Source organism: Spermophilus citellus (genome assembly GCF_964194105.1).
Source record: "Spermophilus citellus genome assembly, chromosome: 1".
Classification (NCBI taxonomy): Eukaryota; Metazoa; Chordata; class Mammalia; order Rodentia; family Sciuridae; genus Spermophilus; species Spermophilus citellus.
The window spans coordinates 180,527,565-180,545,724 of NC_138182.1; the positions used below are offsets into that span (position 1 = coordinate 180,527,565).

At 40.0% G+C, this 18,160-nt stretch overlaps 2 protein-coding genes across 2 annotated transcripts; both read left to right on the plus strand.

The window, feature by feature from the left end:
* Positions 1–1,831: 1,831 nt before the first annotated feature.
* LOC308653815 (interferon-inducible GTPase 1-like) lies at positions 1,832–3,034 on the plus strand (the record flags this gene model as incomplete). Its single annotated transcript, XM_081302535.1, has 1 exon — positions 1,832–3,034. One exon carries the CDS (start codon positions 1,832–1,834, stop codon positions 3,032–3,034), a length of 1,203 nt encoding a protein of 400 aa, XP_081158661.1.
* A 2,359-nt stretch (positions 3,035–5,393) lies between these two features.
* LOC308645407 (RE1-silencing transcription factor-like) lies at positions 5,394–8,935 on the plus strand. Its single transcript, XM_081287511.1, is given in 4 exon segments — positions 5,394–7,140; positions 7,143–7,344; positions 7,347–8,435; positions 8,438–8,935. Coding segments are annotated over 4 exon segments (3,204 nt in total). The 5' UTR covers positions 5,394–5,403; the 3' UTR covers positions 8,614–8,935.
* The last annotated feature ends 9,225 nt before the right edge of the window (positions 8,936–18,160 follow it).

The following is an 18,160-nucleotide window of genomic DNA, read 5'->3' on the forward strand; positions in this document are numbered from 1 at the left end:
ATTACAGTATATGGAGGATTCATCAATAAGCCTTCAAATGAAGAGCGTTTGATGCGAGAGCAACTTCAGAAAGTTAGCCCAGGTGAGGCAGATCAATAAGGGATAGTGAGTCACCAGAAGCCAGGAAATATAAAAAGCCATTATCAAAGCTAGCACAGGAGCAAGACCAGGAGAAACATTTTCTAAAAAACTCTATTGGATTACGAACACTTGATTGAGGCCACTTCGCGTGATTCTCTTAGTGGCAGATGCAGCTACCATCAGAAATACAGCCCAGGCAAAGAGACAGCAAGCAGGCCATGTTCTCACCTCTCACTTCACACTCAGACACTTGCTGCTGCCTCTCAATAGCTCAACTTACTGGCATCTGGGAAGTGAGGGAGCTCTACTGATGTGGCTATCCACCTGAAGACTCAGGTCAAGAAAGTTCAGATGGATCTGGGAATACATTATGGAAAATCTAACACTAAAGTCACATTAGAAATTCTTGGTCTATTCTACTACCCACGTAAAAAGTGTTCTTCCTGATCGCATTTATATGTGGAATCCCAAGTAGTCAAACTCATAGAAGCAGAGAGTGGTTGCCAGGGGCTGGGAGAAGGGAATAATAAGGATGTGTTGGGCAAATGATACAAAGTTTCAGTTACACAATGTGAACAAGTTCTGGAGACCTAATGTATGGAATGATTATAATAATTAAAAATACTTAATTATACACCTAAAATTTGCCATGTGAATAGATCTTAACATTCACTCTATACACCATACACACACAGACACATGCACACAGACAATGTAGAGGTGCTAGTTTTGTTAGATAAATAGACTTTGATTATAAGTTAACAGAGTTCATATATCAAAACATTAAATTGTACATATACAGTTTTTATATGCCAGTGATATCTTAATAAACCTATTACAAGAAATGATCTCACATGGTGACATTAAAGAGTAGCAGGATTTCTCAGATACTCTTCCCAAAGAAGTGTTGCATTTCAAAAAGTATTCTGTACAGTTAGATTACTCTCATTGAAAAAATTGTTTAAAAGACAACAAGGGAGCTAGACATGAACTCAAATGTGCTGAAATGTTCTATTCATTTAGTGGGTTTAACCATTATTGCAAGTTAATAATACTCCTGAAAGATAAGAACTCACCAACGTGAGTTCCAAAGCCAACAGAAGTACCTAAAAAGCAAACCAATGAAACTTGAGAAGTACATCAATCAAATAAAATAGCTTGCCTTTGTTAACATCTAGACCCATACCAATATTGCAAAACAAAAATACAAACAAAAACGTGGCTGTCGGGGAATTTTGATCTGATTAAGAATTGAGGACAATGAAGAATTATTGTTACTTCAGTTTGGTAATTTTATTGAACTTAAGTTAATAAAAATTCCTGATAATTAGGAGAAATATACTGAATGATGATATCTTGGGTTGGCTTTAGAGTCCTGCTAAGGATTAGGTGAATTAGGATTGAAGCTAGTTAAAAACACATGCAGTTTTTTATGATGTTTTCCCTAACTTTGTTTCAGTTTCAACCTTTCCCTAATAAAGAATTTAAACAAGAAAAAGCAGACTTATACAACTGAAGCAGCTCAGGACATAACTAAGGACATAATGGCCCTGAGTTTACAGCACTTTTGGTAAGATCAAAGCTGTAAGATGTTCTCTGGTGTAATAACCCTTTCGACTTTATTCTTCCCTCTTTCTTTCAGTTACTTTGCTTGCTTGCAGTCATGGGTCAGTTGTTCTCTGCTACTCCTAATCATGCTCAACACCAAGATTTGGTCCCTAGATTTACTTCGTATTTTAACAACTTCGAGATGGGAAGCACAATCATCTCTCAAAACACCTTCAGTTTGATAGTGTCACTCCTACGAAAAGGGAACATTCAGGAGGCAAATTCTACAATCAGGTATGCTTTAAAAGAAATTGACAATACCCAACTGGACATTGCTGTGACAGGGGAGTCTGGAGCAGGGAAGTCCAGTTTCATCAATGCCCTGAGAGGGGTTGGACATGAAGAAAAAGATGCAGCTCCTGTTGGGGTGGTGGAGATGACCATGGAGAGAACTGCATACAAACACCCAAACTTTCCCAATGTGAGAATCTGGGAGCTGCCTACAATTGGAGCCACTAATTTAGAGCCAAAAGATTATCTGAACAAAGTAAAATTTAGGGAGTATGACTTCTTCATTATTGTTTCTGCTACACGATTCAAGAAAATTGACCTAGACTTGGCCAAGGCAATCAAAACTACGAAGAAGAATTTCTACTTTGTAAGAACCAAGGTGGATTCTGATTTACGAAATGAAGAAATGTCTAAGCCAACTACCTTTGACAGACAAAACGTCCTGCAGCAGATCCGAGAGGACTGTGTGAGAAATCTGAAGAAGAATAACATTGAGGAACCACAGGTATTCTTAATTTCCAACAACAATTTATCTGAGTATGATTTCCCAATCATGATGGACACCTTAATAAAAGATCTCCCTGCTCAAAAGCGCCACATTTTTAAGTTTTCCTTGCCTAACTTTATGGAGGCAGACATTGAAAGGAAACGGGATTCTCAGATGCAGTATATCTGGCTAGAAGCCTTCAATGCTGGAGTATCTGCCTTCACACCTTTCAAGATCTTCTTCAGTAACAATGAGGTGGAGAAGCTGAAGGCGAGTTTAAACCAGTATCGAGTCCTTTTTGGAGTTGATGATGCATCCCTGAAAACTTTGGCTAAGCATTTGCAAGTGCCAGAAGAACAACTCAAAGAAATCATTAAATCTCCAACTTTGTTGGAAACTGAGAAGGAAGAAACAATAGGGGAAATGTTATTGAGATATTTGAAGAATTTTTTTATACATGGTGGAGGCCTCCTTGGTGCAGCTCTTTACTATAATAAAATATATTATTTGCAACTTTATCTCCTTGACACGGTAACCGATGATGCTAAAGTTCTCCTTAAAGCCAAATATTCAGGAAAACAGTTCAAACCCAAACCACACACAGCTTCTGACCACAACAGAACCTAATGATCAACACCAGAGCCATCCTCTGCTCACATTTTATCTTGAAACTACCCAATCAGCAACCCCTATGGGAAATCCTAGGGGAAAAGACACATGGGCCTTGATTCTAGGATAATCCCAGTGGGCATTTTTCCCTCTCTCTTGCTCTCTCTCCCCTTCTACCCATCCTGCTTTCTCTCTGCCCTCCTCTCCCTCTCTTCCTCCCTCTCCCCCACACACATTTTCAAGCTCCCTGTCACCTCTGCCATTCCTCTCTGTGTCCTGACTGCACTCCTCTCCTCTCTGGAACATGGAAAGAATCGGCTCTTGGTTTCATGGATTTTGTTTCCCATCCTCATCATCTCACCTGACACACATACCTGAGCTTTAGACTCCCTCCTGCCCTCATCCATCCTGTGAAGACAGTGACTATCACAGCTTTTGGCCACTCTCAATAGGGAGACCTCAATACCAAAGTAGAAAGAAACCCATAACCATAGGAAACACAACTCAAGATAAATGATTATTAGCCAGTTTCTACGAATCCTATTTAGACAGAATCTTTTTTGAGACAATAACTAAAGGAAATCTATGATTCTGTATTGGAAGCAATGGGGAGCCCTGGGAGAGCTCTCTGGTTTGAGACTACTGCTGATCTTTTGATTGTTGTGATGGTAAGGAATTGCTTTAATCCATATCTAATGCCAGAAAGTATTTGCTGATGTGATTTTATATTCTCAATACATCATGACACTTCATATGGATTGTTGTACTGTTTTTATTTACTGATAATCTCCTTGACTATTCAGTAGCCTATCACTTGATTTTTCCTTAAGGTGAAATACAGTATCTGATTTAGAAAGACAAAAGAAGGCAAAAAATGATTCCCCCATGAGTGGTAATGTCTTGTTCAGTTTGGACTGCTACAATAACACCACAGATTGGATGGATTAAACATCATAAATTTATTTCTCACACTTCTCAAAACCAGAAGACAAAGATCCAGGTGCCAGCATGGTTGTGTCCTGGGGTGGAGCACTCATGCCAGTCTTGTCCTCACATGGCCTTCCTTGGTCCATGTATGCAAAGAGACTCATTTTTCTCCCTTCTTTCCATAAAGGCATCAATCTCCTCATGACATGCTCTGACCCTAATTACTTCTTCTTTATCACCATCTATCCAAGCTGGTGACGTATATTGGGTTCACAAAATCTGACTACTTCAATAACTTAAGAAAATGGTGAAGAAAGCATGCAAGCCCACAGAAGTACCTTTCCAAAACCCAGGGACGACTCTGCGACCTTAAGGTCTGTGGAAAGAGAGAGAGGCACTGGAACACACAAGGGGAGGTTCCATGGAACATTCTGTCCAAAAAAGGGTAAAGAGTAGGATTACCAAGGAACAAGGAGGCAGCCCACTCCAGTTGGGCAATGCCCATTCCCTGAGCTGCACCTTTCTATCTGAGCAGACACGAGTCCACTTGCATTGCAATAGGTACAACACCAGTCCAGTTCCTCTTTAGTCAGGACTTAAAGGTGAGTGCATAGGTGGCTCCTACATATTCCCCCTTTTTTCTTTGAAAGAGTAGGTGATGAGTTGTTATCTTGAATTCCTGGATTCTTGTTCTGAGAGCATGACATCATATTGTCACAATACAAAAGAGGATTAATAGCAAAGATAACAGTCCAATAATATACCATGCAGAATGCTTCAGTATTTCTCCAGGATTGAAGTCATTTAACTGACTCAAAAAGACCCAGGTTATTGTCATTACTCTGCAAAACACTCATCAGAAGATTTTTAACCTTTTCCCAATTTTAGTGGGAAGCATTGTGTTTGACCACAGTAACACAGACACATTTAATTGGCGTGGCATTTAAGCCTTTCCTCAAACCATAGAGCAGAGGGCTCATTTGTATTATTCATTACAGTGGCTTCTAGAGTGTTCAACTTTGTTCCAATCCTTCCATCAGTATTCATCTGACTATGGAGAATCTTGGAAGTAATTTAATTCAAATTATTAAGAAAATTCACGCCGCAGGCGGGGGGGGGGGGGGGGGGGGGGGGCGGTGGCGCAGGCTGGTGCGGCACAGAGTCCTGTGTTGGAATGTGCGGTTCCCACGAGCTCCCGGCGCAGCAGCAGGCCAAGCGCCGCCTAGGCTTCTGGCCCCAGACCGCGGTGGCAGCCCGGACGGCTGGGCTAGGGCTGGCGGCCTGAGCACTTTCTGCAGCCCTGCTCCTGGTCTTTAAGGGCCTCGACAGCCCAAGCGCCCAACTTTTTCCACCCCTCCCCACCCTCTCCTAAAGCTCCAACAACAAAGAAAAGTAGTTGGCGGAGGGGTGGCGACGCCGGGTAGCCAGTTCCCCCCCTCTGAGGAAGACCGAATACAGTTATGGCTACCCAGGTGATGGGGCAGTCTTCTGGAGGAGGAGGGCTGTTCACTGGCAGTGGCAACATTGGCGTGGCCTTGTCCAACGACATGTATGACTTGCATGACCTCTCCAAAGCTGAACTGGCTGCTCCTCAGCTTATCATGCTAGCAAACGTGGCCTTAACTGGGGAAGTGAATGGCAGCTGCTGTGATTACCTGGTTGGTGAAGAAAGACAGATGGCAGAATTGATGCCTGTTGGGGATAACAACTTTTCAGATAGCGATGGAGAAGGACTTGAGGAATCTCCTGAAATAAAAGGTGAACCTAATGGACTCGAAAACATGGAACTGAGAAGTTTGGAAGTCAATGTTGTAGAACCACAGCCTGTATTTGAGGCATCAGCTGCCCCAGAAATTTACAGCTCAAATAAAGATCTTCCTAATGAAACACCTGGAGCAGAGGACAAATGCAAGAACTTGAAGACCAAACCCTTTCGCTGTAAGCCATGTCAATATGAAGCAGAATCTGAAGAACAATTTGTGCATCATATCAGAGTTCATAGTGCCAAGAAGTTTTTTGTGGAAGAAAGTGCAGAGAAGCAAGCAAAAGCCAGAGAATCTGGCTCTTCCACTGCTGAAGAGGGAGATTTCTCTAAGGGCCCCATTCGCTGTGACCGCTGTGGCTACAATACCAATAGATATGATCACTATACTGCGCACCTGAAACACCACACAAGAGCTGGAGATAACGAGCGAGTCTACAAGTGCATCATTTGCACTTACACAACAGTAAGCGAGTATCACTGGAGGAAACACTTAAGAAACCATTTTCCAAGGAAAGTATACACATGTGGTAAATGCAACTATTTTTCAGACAGAAAAAACAATTACGTTCAGCACGTTCCAACTCATACAGGAGAACGCCCATATAAATGTAAACTTTGTCCTTATTCAAGTTCTCAGAAGACTCATCTAACTAGACATATGCGTACTCATTCAGGTGAGAAGCCATTTAAATGTGATCAGTGCAGTTATGTGGCCTCTAATCAACATGAAGTAACCCGCCATGCAAGACAGGTTCACAATGGGCCTAAACCTCTTAATTGCCCCCACTGTGACTACAAAACAGCAGATAGAAGCAACTTCAAAAAACATATAGAGCTACATGTGAACCCATGGCAGTTTAATTGCCCTGTATGCGACTATGCAGCTTCCAAAAAGTGTAATCTACAGTATCATTTCAAATCTAAGCATCCTACTTGTCCTAATAAAACAATGGATGTGTCAAAAGTGAAATTAAAGAAAACCAAAAAGCGAGAGGCTGACTTACTTGATAACAGTACTATCAATGAAAAAACAGAAACAGAGCAAACGAAAATAAAAGGGGATGTAGCTGGAAAGAAAAATGAGAGGTCTGTAAAAGTGGAGAAAAAAGATAATGTTTCAAAAGAGAAAAAACCTTTTAGCAATGTTTCAGTGATTCAGGTCACTACCAGAACTCGCAAGTCAGCAACAGAAGCTAAAGACCTGGATGTGCATACAAGAAATAATTCAGAAAAATCCTGTAAAGCCAAGAAAAGCAAAAGGAAGATGGAAACTGAAGCCCATTCCATGCATGATCCTGTGAATGATGAGGAATCTATGACAAAAAAGAAAAGGAAGATAGAAGGTAAATCCAAAAATAGCCAGGAAGTACCAAAGGGTGATAACAAAGTGGAGGAGAATAAGGAGGAGAATAAAAAACAAAATAACTGCGTGAAAAAAAAAATACCAAGAAGAAAACCCTAAAAAATAAACAAAGTAAAAAAAGCAGCAAGCCTTCTCAGAAAGACACCTCTCAGAAGGAACCTGTTCAAAAGGAGACTAGTCAGAAGGGGCCTGTTCAAGATGTTCAGAAGGGGCCTCTGCAGATAGAGTTGCCTCTACCCATGAAACCTGTTCAAGTAGAGCCAGCTCACATGGAGGTGTTCAGAAGGGGCTTGTTCAAGTAGAGCCTGCTCAGGTGGAAGTGGTTCACCAGGAGTCTGCTCACATGGAGCTGATTCCTCCTATGGAGACTGTCCACATGGAGGAGGTTGTTCACAAGGGGCCTTCTCACGTGGAGCTGCCCCCTCCTGTGGAGTCTGCTCATATGGAAGAGGTTCAGAAGGGGCCTGCTGAGATGGAGCTGCCCTCTCCTATGGAATCTCCTCTTACAGAGGATGTTCAGAAGGGGCCTCTGCAGATAGAGTTGCCTCTACCCATGGAACCTGTTCAGATGGGGCCTGTTAACATGGAGTCTGTTCAGATGGAAGTTGTTCAGAAGGAGACTGCTCAGATGGAGCTGTCTCCTCCCATAGATCCTCCTCTTCACAATGAGCCAATTCCCAAAAGGACTTCTCCCCGAAAAGATAACAGAAAGGAAAGGTCCAATATGCAGAGTGAAATGACACGTAAGGAGCAAGTCCTTATTGAAGTAGGCTTAGTGCCTGTTAAAGATAGCCAGATTCTAAAGGAAAATAAAAGCACACAGGAACTTTTGGCATCATCAACACCACTGCCAAAGGAAGACTTAAGAGAGGAGGAGTCAGAAGATCAAAAATTACTCTCAGAAGGTGAAGGAAACAAAGAAGATCCTTTTCTGAAAGTAGGAACAGAAGAAGCAGAGAAGCGTGTAGCCGATTCCTGTACCAAGGAATCTAGTACTAGTGTTTCATCTTCTGGACAAAAGTTGAATATGCCAGGGGGTGAAACTGTAGCTGATAAGCATCAGACTGACTCAGCTATGCTTTGTGAAGCGGAAATGGACACTGATCATAACCCAGCAGAGAATCTCCCTGATAAAGACTCAGCAGTTGGAGAACCAGTTTCACCATTGCTTCTTCCCCCACCAGTAGACGAACATGAAGCAGTGTCCCAGACTGTGCTGGCTTCACCTCCTGTTACTGTGGCAGTAAATGAGTCTCAGGAAATTGATGAAGATGAAGGTATCCACAGTCATGACAGAAGTGACCTAAGTGACAACATGTCAGAGGGTAGTGATGATTCTGGATTGCATGGGGCTCGTCCAGTTCCCAAGAAGCTAGTACAAAAGATGCAAAAGAAGCCTTGGCAGGCAAAGGGACTGGGGGAGATTTTGTTTGCATCTTCTGTGATCGTTCTTTTAGGAAAGAAAAAGATTACAGCAAACACCTCAATCGCCATTTGGTTAATGTGTATTTCCTTGAAAAAGCAGCTAAAGGGCAGGAGTAATTAAAGATTGGGACAAGGTTCCAGTTCATAGTTTGTAAGAGCTATTAATTTTTATATTCATTTATAATAGTAGAAAAACCTTTTAAGATTGCTTTAATTAGTGTCGAGTATTGATTTTTAAGAGGCATCCTTTTCCTTAGGACTTCATATATACCTATTGATTGTTGTATAAATTTTAGCAAATCCAAGGGAGTTAGTGTACTAAAAACCAGCAGATACCTAAATCTATTTAGCTTATATGTTCAATTGAAACGAGAAGGCCATGATGATATAATAGCATTCTATTGCTTTGTCCATTTACAACTTGTCATTTTTTTCTCCGTGTCTGTCTTCACTTTAGTTTACTTTTCCTTTTTTATTTAGCTCTATAAAAATTGGCTTAATAGCAAATTACTTGAACAATTTGCCTGCTTTATATAAAGTTAGCACTTTAAGATTTCTTTAGAGATGAAAAAAGACATTTAAATTGAAGAAAAATTAGCCCAACATTGTATCAGTCCAGGTATTTACTTCCTGAGTTTTGATCAATATTTTGTGTTAATTGTCATAAAAACAGTGATTTTGGTGTTTATTTTTTTTTTATTTTGGTGCTTTAATGGCTTAAGATGTTGCACATTGTTTTTGGTTTTTGTTCTTTTTTAACCTATGCAGTTATATTTTTCTAGAAATAGCATTTGTGTTGAACAGTAACACTTTATACATATACATGCATGTTTATTTTGGCCTCGTCAGAGGAATATTTTTAGGCTTGTTTGCAAAAAGGCAGTTTTTATTTTCTTTGCTGCAATTGTCTTTTTTGCAGAATAATAGTGTGTGCAAGTTTGTGAGCAAATGAAACATGCAGGTTCAATCCATTCATTATGATTTTCATATCTTATACCTATGCCAGAATCTGTATTTCACATTAAGTTATTTATTTTGAATGAATATAGTAAATTCACAGCTCTCTTTCTTGATTTTGCAATAAATAAACCAAGAAGTTTTTATTTTTAAAACACATTTTTATTTCAAATACCAACCATCAGTTACATTATTTTTTAATTTTTTTTTCTTTTTTTTTTTTTTTTTTGCCTGTTATGGTACAGTTACTTCTTAACTGTAATATTATCTTTGGGGAGAACCTTTTCTCTTAAATGGTTGGTGTCCATGTGGCTACTTAGCTGAATAAAGAACTATAACTGAGATTTGGAAATTGCAAAACTAGAATTAGGAGACGTAATCATTCCTTCAAGTTGTATGGGACATCACTTGTGAGATTCCAAAGCCATAGCTATTATACAGCAAATCTAGAATGAGAGATGGCGTGAGTTCTGGCAAGTCAGTTGCAGCTTCCTGTGAATACAGTGAAGAAGGCTGGGGAACTTCAGTACAGTCCAGATTTTAAAAATCCTACTTTCTCAGGGATCTCCACAAACTAGTGGTTGTCCTGGCTGTCCCTGTGACAGCCTCTTCTACAGGTGAGGCCTCAAGTGAATTGCAGCTATCCTGATGTGCCTATAGGGGCACTTTGTATGAAAAAGGGTGTGTACTCCAAAACTGTTCTGTAGGTTCTTTGGCCATTTGCCAGAGAGTATGAAAGAATCCAACAATAGGATTTTTATTAACATTAGGAGTTCATTTCAGTAAAATAAAGTATGATCCCAATAGGGAATCTTGAATTCCAACCTCCCATGTTCTATTTTGAAATAACCCCCTTCATGAATATTTTGATAATTTTCTTTTACCTGGTGATCTCTTTGAGGTAGGTTTCAGATTTTGGCAGTACAACATGAAAGATTAGGACAAGCATTAATGTATGGGTGGAAAACTTGTTAATCTGAGAGTGAAGTTTGAGTTAAAAGTTGCTCAAACTTGGAATTGACTGGGAGGCCAAAGAATTTTAAGAAGATTCTCTCAAGACATGAGTAAGTTGTGTGATAATGGTGTGTTTGGCGTGTATGAATGGGAATTTATAAATGTTGAATTATAGGCTCCGACAATCATTGTCAACAGGAGATCAAGCTGCAAATATTTATGTTTTAAACCTTAAATTATACAGCTAGTTAAGTCTTCCTAACAGCTAGTTTTTAATGTTAATGAGCACATTTTACCTAAGTTACCTTTTACATTATATTGAAAAAGATTCATTTTAAGCACAGATTAGAGATTGGGAATCTGCTTGGGGAAGAGGTCTTTCTGGATTCTTTCATACTGTAAAGGAAAGAAATTTGCCTTCTGGGGAATTGAACTAATTTCTAATCTAGCCTTTAAGACTAGAATGCTGAAAACAAAAATATGAAGGAAATTAAAACCCCTTATTAAGTTGATGTGTAAAAACATTGTTACTGGAAATTGATTGGGACTTGAGGCCTTTCTTCCAGAAAACAAGGACTTGATTATCAGGCCTATATTAGGTCCTGAACCTTAATGCCATGTATTTGTACTTTTTAAAAATTGTTTCAATGAAAAATATATTAGTAATTGGAACTTCTGGTCCAGTTGGGAGTTCTTCCATTTGAAAAATGTGATATTTGTATGGAACTGTTTGAATCTTTGTACTTTCTAGTGCCCTCCCCACAATAGAATTGAAGCTAGAACTTTCTCTTTTGATAAAGGAACAATAAACATGTTATTTGTAAATTGGTATTTAGTAACTAGTGGTAAACTTGAAATACTAGAATGCATTATAAGCCTAATCCTAGGTAGTCATGAAAATCTAATTATTTTTGAACCTGTATTCCCATTGGTTTCCAATATATTTAAGTTATATTTTTCCTCTTTATCAGAGCTGCTTCTTATTCGGGGGCTACTTTTATTTTTATTGAGGTGTCATTCATAAGGAGCTAAAATGTTTTTATAAGGCTTCTTATAACTGTAGCTGGATGTTTTGCTCTAGTCTTCCAAGAAGGGCCATTTTATTTTTTAAAGTAGTCACTTATAACGGCATGTGGTCATTGACTTTGGGGGCCGTTTGCATTGCATGCTGATACAAATTAAAACCCCAGTTAACCACATCACATGTCACTCCATGAATGTTGAAGATGGAAGGAATACCTTGCCTGTAGTATACTGTCACTTCTGGACTGAAAAGCTGGGGGAGGAAATTTACTTTGCATATATCAAAAAAACTTAAAGCCAGTGTGTCAAGTTCAATTGTTGACCTCAGCAGATGAAGTGAGCTGATAGTATTAATTCAGATTTAAGAAAATATCTGAATCTTGGTTTGTGTAGATTTATAATCTACATACTATATTAATTAAATCAGATAGCTTTTACAGTACCACATGTGTACATAGGCACCCTCCCATCCCCTTCTGCATCCATTAGTTACTGAACTTTCTGAACTGGCATTGTAACATAACAACAATGTTTTGTTGCACCAATTTTATAAACTTTTACAGTGCAATACGTGTTATTTTTCTGAGGCAAAACAAAGGTATATTTCTCAAGGTTCTTGCTGCTTTCTTTAGCAGCATTTGATGGCGGATCTTTTATATACATTTGTAATAGATAAAAATAGGCCAGATTGCAAATTCTTTTTAAAATCTTAAACCATGTACCAAGTTTTTGGTTGAAATTGTGTAGGATAAGTTAAATTGCATTCTATTAACCAATGTGAGTGTATTTCTGTAAGCATAGTTATGTTGAAATAAAGTTTTAAAAAGCAAAAAAAAAAGAAAATTCACATGTTGTAAGTTTTGAGACATAGCCACAAAGGCTTTAATTGTACAAACAATAATATTTTAAGTAGACACTTTAAGGATCATGAGATCAAGATCTTGCCTAGGTCTGGTTAATTGGCAGGTACCTGTTTTAAAGCCTGAATTTTAATTTCAGCACAGCTGACAATAGGACAATGGAATATTCGTAAAGAATCAATGTCCTTTTCCTCTATTATGACTAGTGATACAATTAGGCAAGTTGCATTTTTTATAGGTTACAGGATATTTATCATCCTTTCTCTTAATCCTCACATTTAAAGAGTATTTTAGGTCTGTCAGTATTACAAAAATTCTGGAGGCATAAGTTAAGTATCAAACTTCCTTTTGGATGCCATCTCACCGAAGGTCAAAGTTCCTAGGAGTTATGGCATCCTTATGTAATTGCTTGTGTAAATTCTAGGAGACCAGTCTGTGAATAACTGGCCTATATAGGAAAACTTTATTTCAACAATCTTTCTATTTTGACAATTGTTCAGATATATAAATATAGTCTTAATTTCTAAGGACCAGAATGGTTGGCAGATTTAGGTTTTCATATGCTTTTTCTCAAAAAAAAAAAAATACTTTTAGACAGCCAGCATGTATCATAGGATTAACATAGGTAATTGATCATTATAGTCAATATGATTAATCTATATAGTCAATATTATCAATCTAAGTTACATGGGTGGACTTTCCAGTTCACATTGCAAAGCACATTAAAAGTGGACCTGAGAAATGGATCCACAGAAGTCTTCATAAGTTTTACTTACCTTCAAGCTTGTGAAACCTGCGTTGCTGCCAACTCTGCAGCTGGAAATTTACCTTTCTGTATCAGGTTTTTCAGCCATTCTATGATGACCAACTTGAACTCTACCTTTTGAAATTTGATTCAACTTACTAAATCATGTTAAGCAGCAGTAAGACTCTCAATATCACAATTAAGAAAAAAAATTAAATATTTTGTAAGATCTAATGTGTTCTTATGGGGTCCTATTTTCCTCCTTTCTTTATTTAAAAAAAAATGAGTAGAGGCCTGGGATGCCATAACATCATTAGTTTAAGTTATAGACAATAGTACAAGTATTTAAGTAATAAGAAGGGTTTTATTATCCTTAGGTGGTCATAAAAGTTGACAAAGGTCTCTTACTATTATGTTACGTTTAACATTAATGAATTGGAAAGGAACCATGTTAAATAGAAGTTTAGCCTTTACTAAATGTATGACTTGATTTGACTTTAACAGAATTACCAATAATGAAGAACATAATAAGTTGTATATAAAAATTTGTACTTTGAAACTAGTTCTAGATTAACTTAAATAATTATCTTATTTTGGAATTAAGTGAGAGACAGAGTTTTTAATTTAGGAGATTTGTCCTTTACTAAGGGCATGAGATATACACACACACACACACACACACACACACACACACACACACACATATGAGAAAGAGACATCTTTCCAGGATAGGAAATACATGGTTTAATAAACACAGGAAAGGTATTTTATTTTTTACCATTAGGGAAATGGATGGCACTAGAGCAGATTATGCTAAGTGAAGCTAGCCAATCCCTAAAAAACAAATGCCCAATGTCTTCTTTGATATAATGAGAGCAACTAAGAACAGAATAGAGAGGAAGAGCATGAGAAGAAGATTAACATTAAACAGGGACGAGAGGTGGGAGGGAAAGGGAGAGGGAAGGGAAATTGCATGGAAATGGAGGGAGACCCTCATTGCTATACAAAATTACATATAAGAGGTTGTGAGGGGAATGGGGAAAAAAAACAAGGAGAGAAATGAATTACAGTAGATGGGGTAGAGAGAGAAGATGGGAGGGGAGGGGAGGGAGGATAGTAGGGGATAGGAAAGGTAGCAGAATACAACAGTTACTAATATGGCATTATGTAAAAATGTGGATGTGTAACCGATGTGATTCTGCAATCTGTATTTGGGGTAAAATGGGAGTTCATAACCCACTTGAATCTAATGTATGAAATATGATATGTCAAGAGCTTTGTAATGTTTTGAACAACCAATAAAAAAAAAAGAATGCCCTGAGGCTTGGTCCTCCAATAGCCATCCTCTAAAGCGAGAAGGAGGTTGTAAGGGGACTTGAGCAGCAGATGAACCTAGTCTCAAAAAAAAAAATACTCCTCTCTCCTAATAGAGGTCTGCTCCTTCATAATTTTCAGTACTCACTGCAAGACTGGGAAACTACCAGGCAAGCAACAGTCACCTATACACTTCTCTACTCTAGGTGGCACCAAAGAAACTAAAACAGCCACTTCCCTTGGCCTGCTTGAAGCTATGGCCTCTCTCTACTTAACACTTAACACTTAACCTACCTCATCAGGCAGGAGAGCACTCGTGCAAGGCAATATTGAAATGCTGCACTATATATGAAGTAAGTAGCCTTCTTTTGACTTTTTTCCCTTAGATTGTCATGCTGGGTGCCAGCCAAAGTGAGAGAGGGAAGGAGGAAGTCTTCTCAAATGCTCTGCTTTTATTCATGGCAGTGACTAAATAATTGTTGATCATTGCACCCCAAAACCTGGCCCTATCCCATTTGCCCATGCAGCCAAGTTTTGGGGACTCATTAAAAGATGGCTCAGCTCCTAAAAGGGGTCTGACATGCCTGTTTCCCACATTCGTGATGAACATATACATACACATGCACCATGCTTCAGATACATCAATACACCTGCAGAATAGAAGCTTGGTGTGTGCCCTCACCCACCCTCAACATGTTCACTCTCACACCCACACACAATTGGCATCTGCATGTGCACACTCACACTCTATGCACACATCCATATAGACTCATTCACACTGACACGTGTTTGCACACTCTAACATACTCATGTAAGGTTGACACATGTAATTCTGCTACATATGCACTCATTTCATCTTGCTGCAGGTGCTCACACATTCACTCAGTAGGCAACATATTCACTTACTCTTCATACCCACTCATTCACACACTCATTCATGGATGACACATGCTCATCCACGGTGCAAACATATACATTCATACTGCACATATTCACGTTAGGCTGATGTGTTCACTCATCCACATTCATTCATGCTTTGTGGGAAGCCGTTCTTGCACATGATTTGAGCTACCTCCCTGGCTGGATGTGAGGCGCTTAGACAAACTGTGTCAGAGCCTTCCCCACCCTTCCCCAGGTGTGAGGGCTTGTCCGTGTGGGGGTGTGACTGACCTCTGACCTGAAAACCAGTCACTGACCCTGACCTTGGAATGCTGTCCCTCTCGACCTTCATTGGATGGAATTTTCCCCTGAATTTTAGGTTCCCCAATAAAAGCTCACTCCCTGGCGTGTTTCACTCTCTCTTGCTGGTCTCTTGTGTAAACCTCGCTACCGCATCAGGTGGCTAGAGGCAAGAGCTGGGGGAAGAAAAAGGTAATTTGAGAGTTATGTGTCTTTAATTTGAACTCACTAGTGAATTTCTATGTTTCAAACCTCTAATATGAAGCTAGCGTGCTGGTCGTGTGGCTGAATGCTTGGTTACGTGATGCCCATACACTCTTATGTGACACATACTCACATCCTCACATGAACACAGAATTTTTTCTTCTCCACACCTGGGACAACGGACCTACCCAGTATTTGGCTTCTATTGGATGTCAGAGTAAACCAAGAACTGGGCCACCTTTGAGATGCAAGAAAAGGACCCACTGAGGAAATAGATCAGAGTGTGGATTGGGCCCTACCTATTCCTTGGAAGATATCAGATTGAGGCCCCATGGTCCCTCATTGAAGACCAGCAATGGCACACCCTCCCCAAATCCAGAGGCCATTGAGGAAGTCTTCTCAAATGTCCTGCTTTTATTCATGGCAGTGACTAAATAATTGATGATCATTGCACCCCAAAATCTGGCCCTATCCCACTTGCCCATGCAGCCAGGTTTTGGGGACTCATTAAAAGATGGCTCAGCTCCTAAAGGGGTCTGACATGCCAGACTGCCATGTAACACACAAGTGAGATTTTTCAACCTTGACAGCTGTTCCTACTCTCCATATTCCTCTCCCTTTGGTCCACAGTCCATACCCCTTATAAAGATCCAAAACTGTGGAACCACAAAGCAGAAGATGTAGAAGAAGAAAAAGACCAGAAGCTGACTCTTACCTAATCCCTACTGCTACTTTTTCAGTGTGAGGTGGGACCAAATCTGAGCCAGGTAGATTCTAGTGTGACAAGGGTCTACACTTTATTTCTTATGTGTGATTCCCTGAGTCGGCCATGGAGAGAGATGCTCCCTGGGTGATATTTCAGCCAACTCTTAGGGAGGGTGCATTTCATAAACACAGCGGTGCTGCAAGGGCAGTGATGAGGAGGAGTTGAGTTACTTGCAGTGGCTCTAGGCAGATCCCTCAGCTCTGTCTCACTGTGTCCCTAGTGCCCAATGGCAGCTCTCCATAGTCAATAGGAGTGTGGGTGGAACAGAGATCCCAGTCTGACCAGCACTCCTGGAGGGAAAAGGCCCCAGAGCTGAGCAGCCAGGAGAAGAGGCTCTCACTGGCATTTGCACTGACATCAGAACCCTGTTCCAACCATGCAGATAAAAACTGCACTTACAGAAAACAATCCTCTTATCAGGGCTCTGTGCCAGGTGGTCTGTCCATCATTGAAAGCCCTGGACCTAGTCCAATTGACTTTTTGCCCTTCATGCGACACTGAGCCATCTAACAGGGTGGCCTGACAAGGGCTCACAGAAACTTTCAATTTCCTATTCCTTGAAATACCTGCTATGTTGGGAAAAGAAGAAAACATGTCTGATTTCACTTCCCAATCCTATTGACATTTGAGGCTTTCAAAGGAAAAGCCAAAGACTTTGTTTATTGTCCAACATCCTCCCACTTTATCATCCCACATCAGGCTTCCTCTTCCACCGACTTGGTTTGCAGAACAATCCGATGTGAGGCTCACTCTGCCACCCCCACCTGAGGAGAGATTGGGAATTCATAAGCTCTGCATTGGGCCTGGGAGCCTTTGCATATTAATCAGCAGTGACGCTTCAGGGCTGTGGGAGTCACATGATGGAAACCTCTGAGGTGCCCTGTGACCCAAGGGCCCCATGCAGGCTTCACTCCCCAGGGCCCCTACAGTTCTTGCCACCACCGACCAGCCTGGAGCCTGTGTGAAGTGTTTTGATGGAGAGTTCAAAAATAAAGTTTGTTCCTGCTTCAGTGGCTTGTGATTTGTGCCCAGCCAGACTGCGGCACTCTACCACTTACTATTTGGTAATTTAATCATGCAAATCAATTATTCTAACAACCATGTAAATCTTAAAAAGCATTAAGCAAGTTTTTTTTAATAAATGTTGACTTTTATTACTAGAAATTGGTAAGAAGTTGAAATACCTTTTTTTCCCCCAGCAAAACCAAAAATGGGAGTAGGTTTATAAGTTCCACTAAAATACCTGTGGAAGAAACCTCAACTTCCCTATAGAGGTTGAGAGGAAAGGAGATCTGTGCTCTGTCTAGCACCCCCTTGGTGTGTCCTTTGTCAATATGCTTGGGAACAGTTTGCTGTTTGGAAACTTCCCTTTCTGACACCTGACCTAGTAGGAGGAACAAAGGGAATACAGTGACAGGCACTGATGGAGCTGGGATTCCAACCAGAATATTCCTTCAGCCTCATTCTAGACATCATGTCCTCCTCACGGAAACAGTTAAAAAGTTATTGCTGTATCCATGAAAATGAAAATGTCCACAGAGGCTAGAGTAAAATAGAGGAAAGAGAAAGGCAAGGAGAGGCTGCCATAAAGAACCAATCAAATATGAATTAACAGATGAGCAAAAAGAAGTCAAGTAGAGTATTGGAAGGAGAATGGGAGAG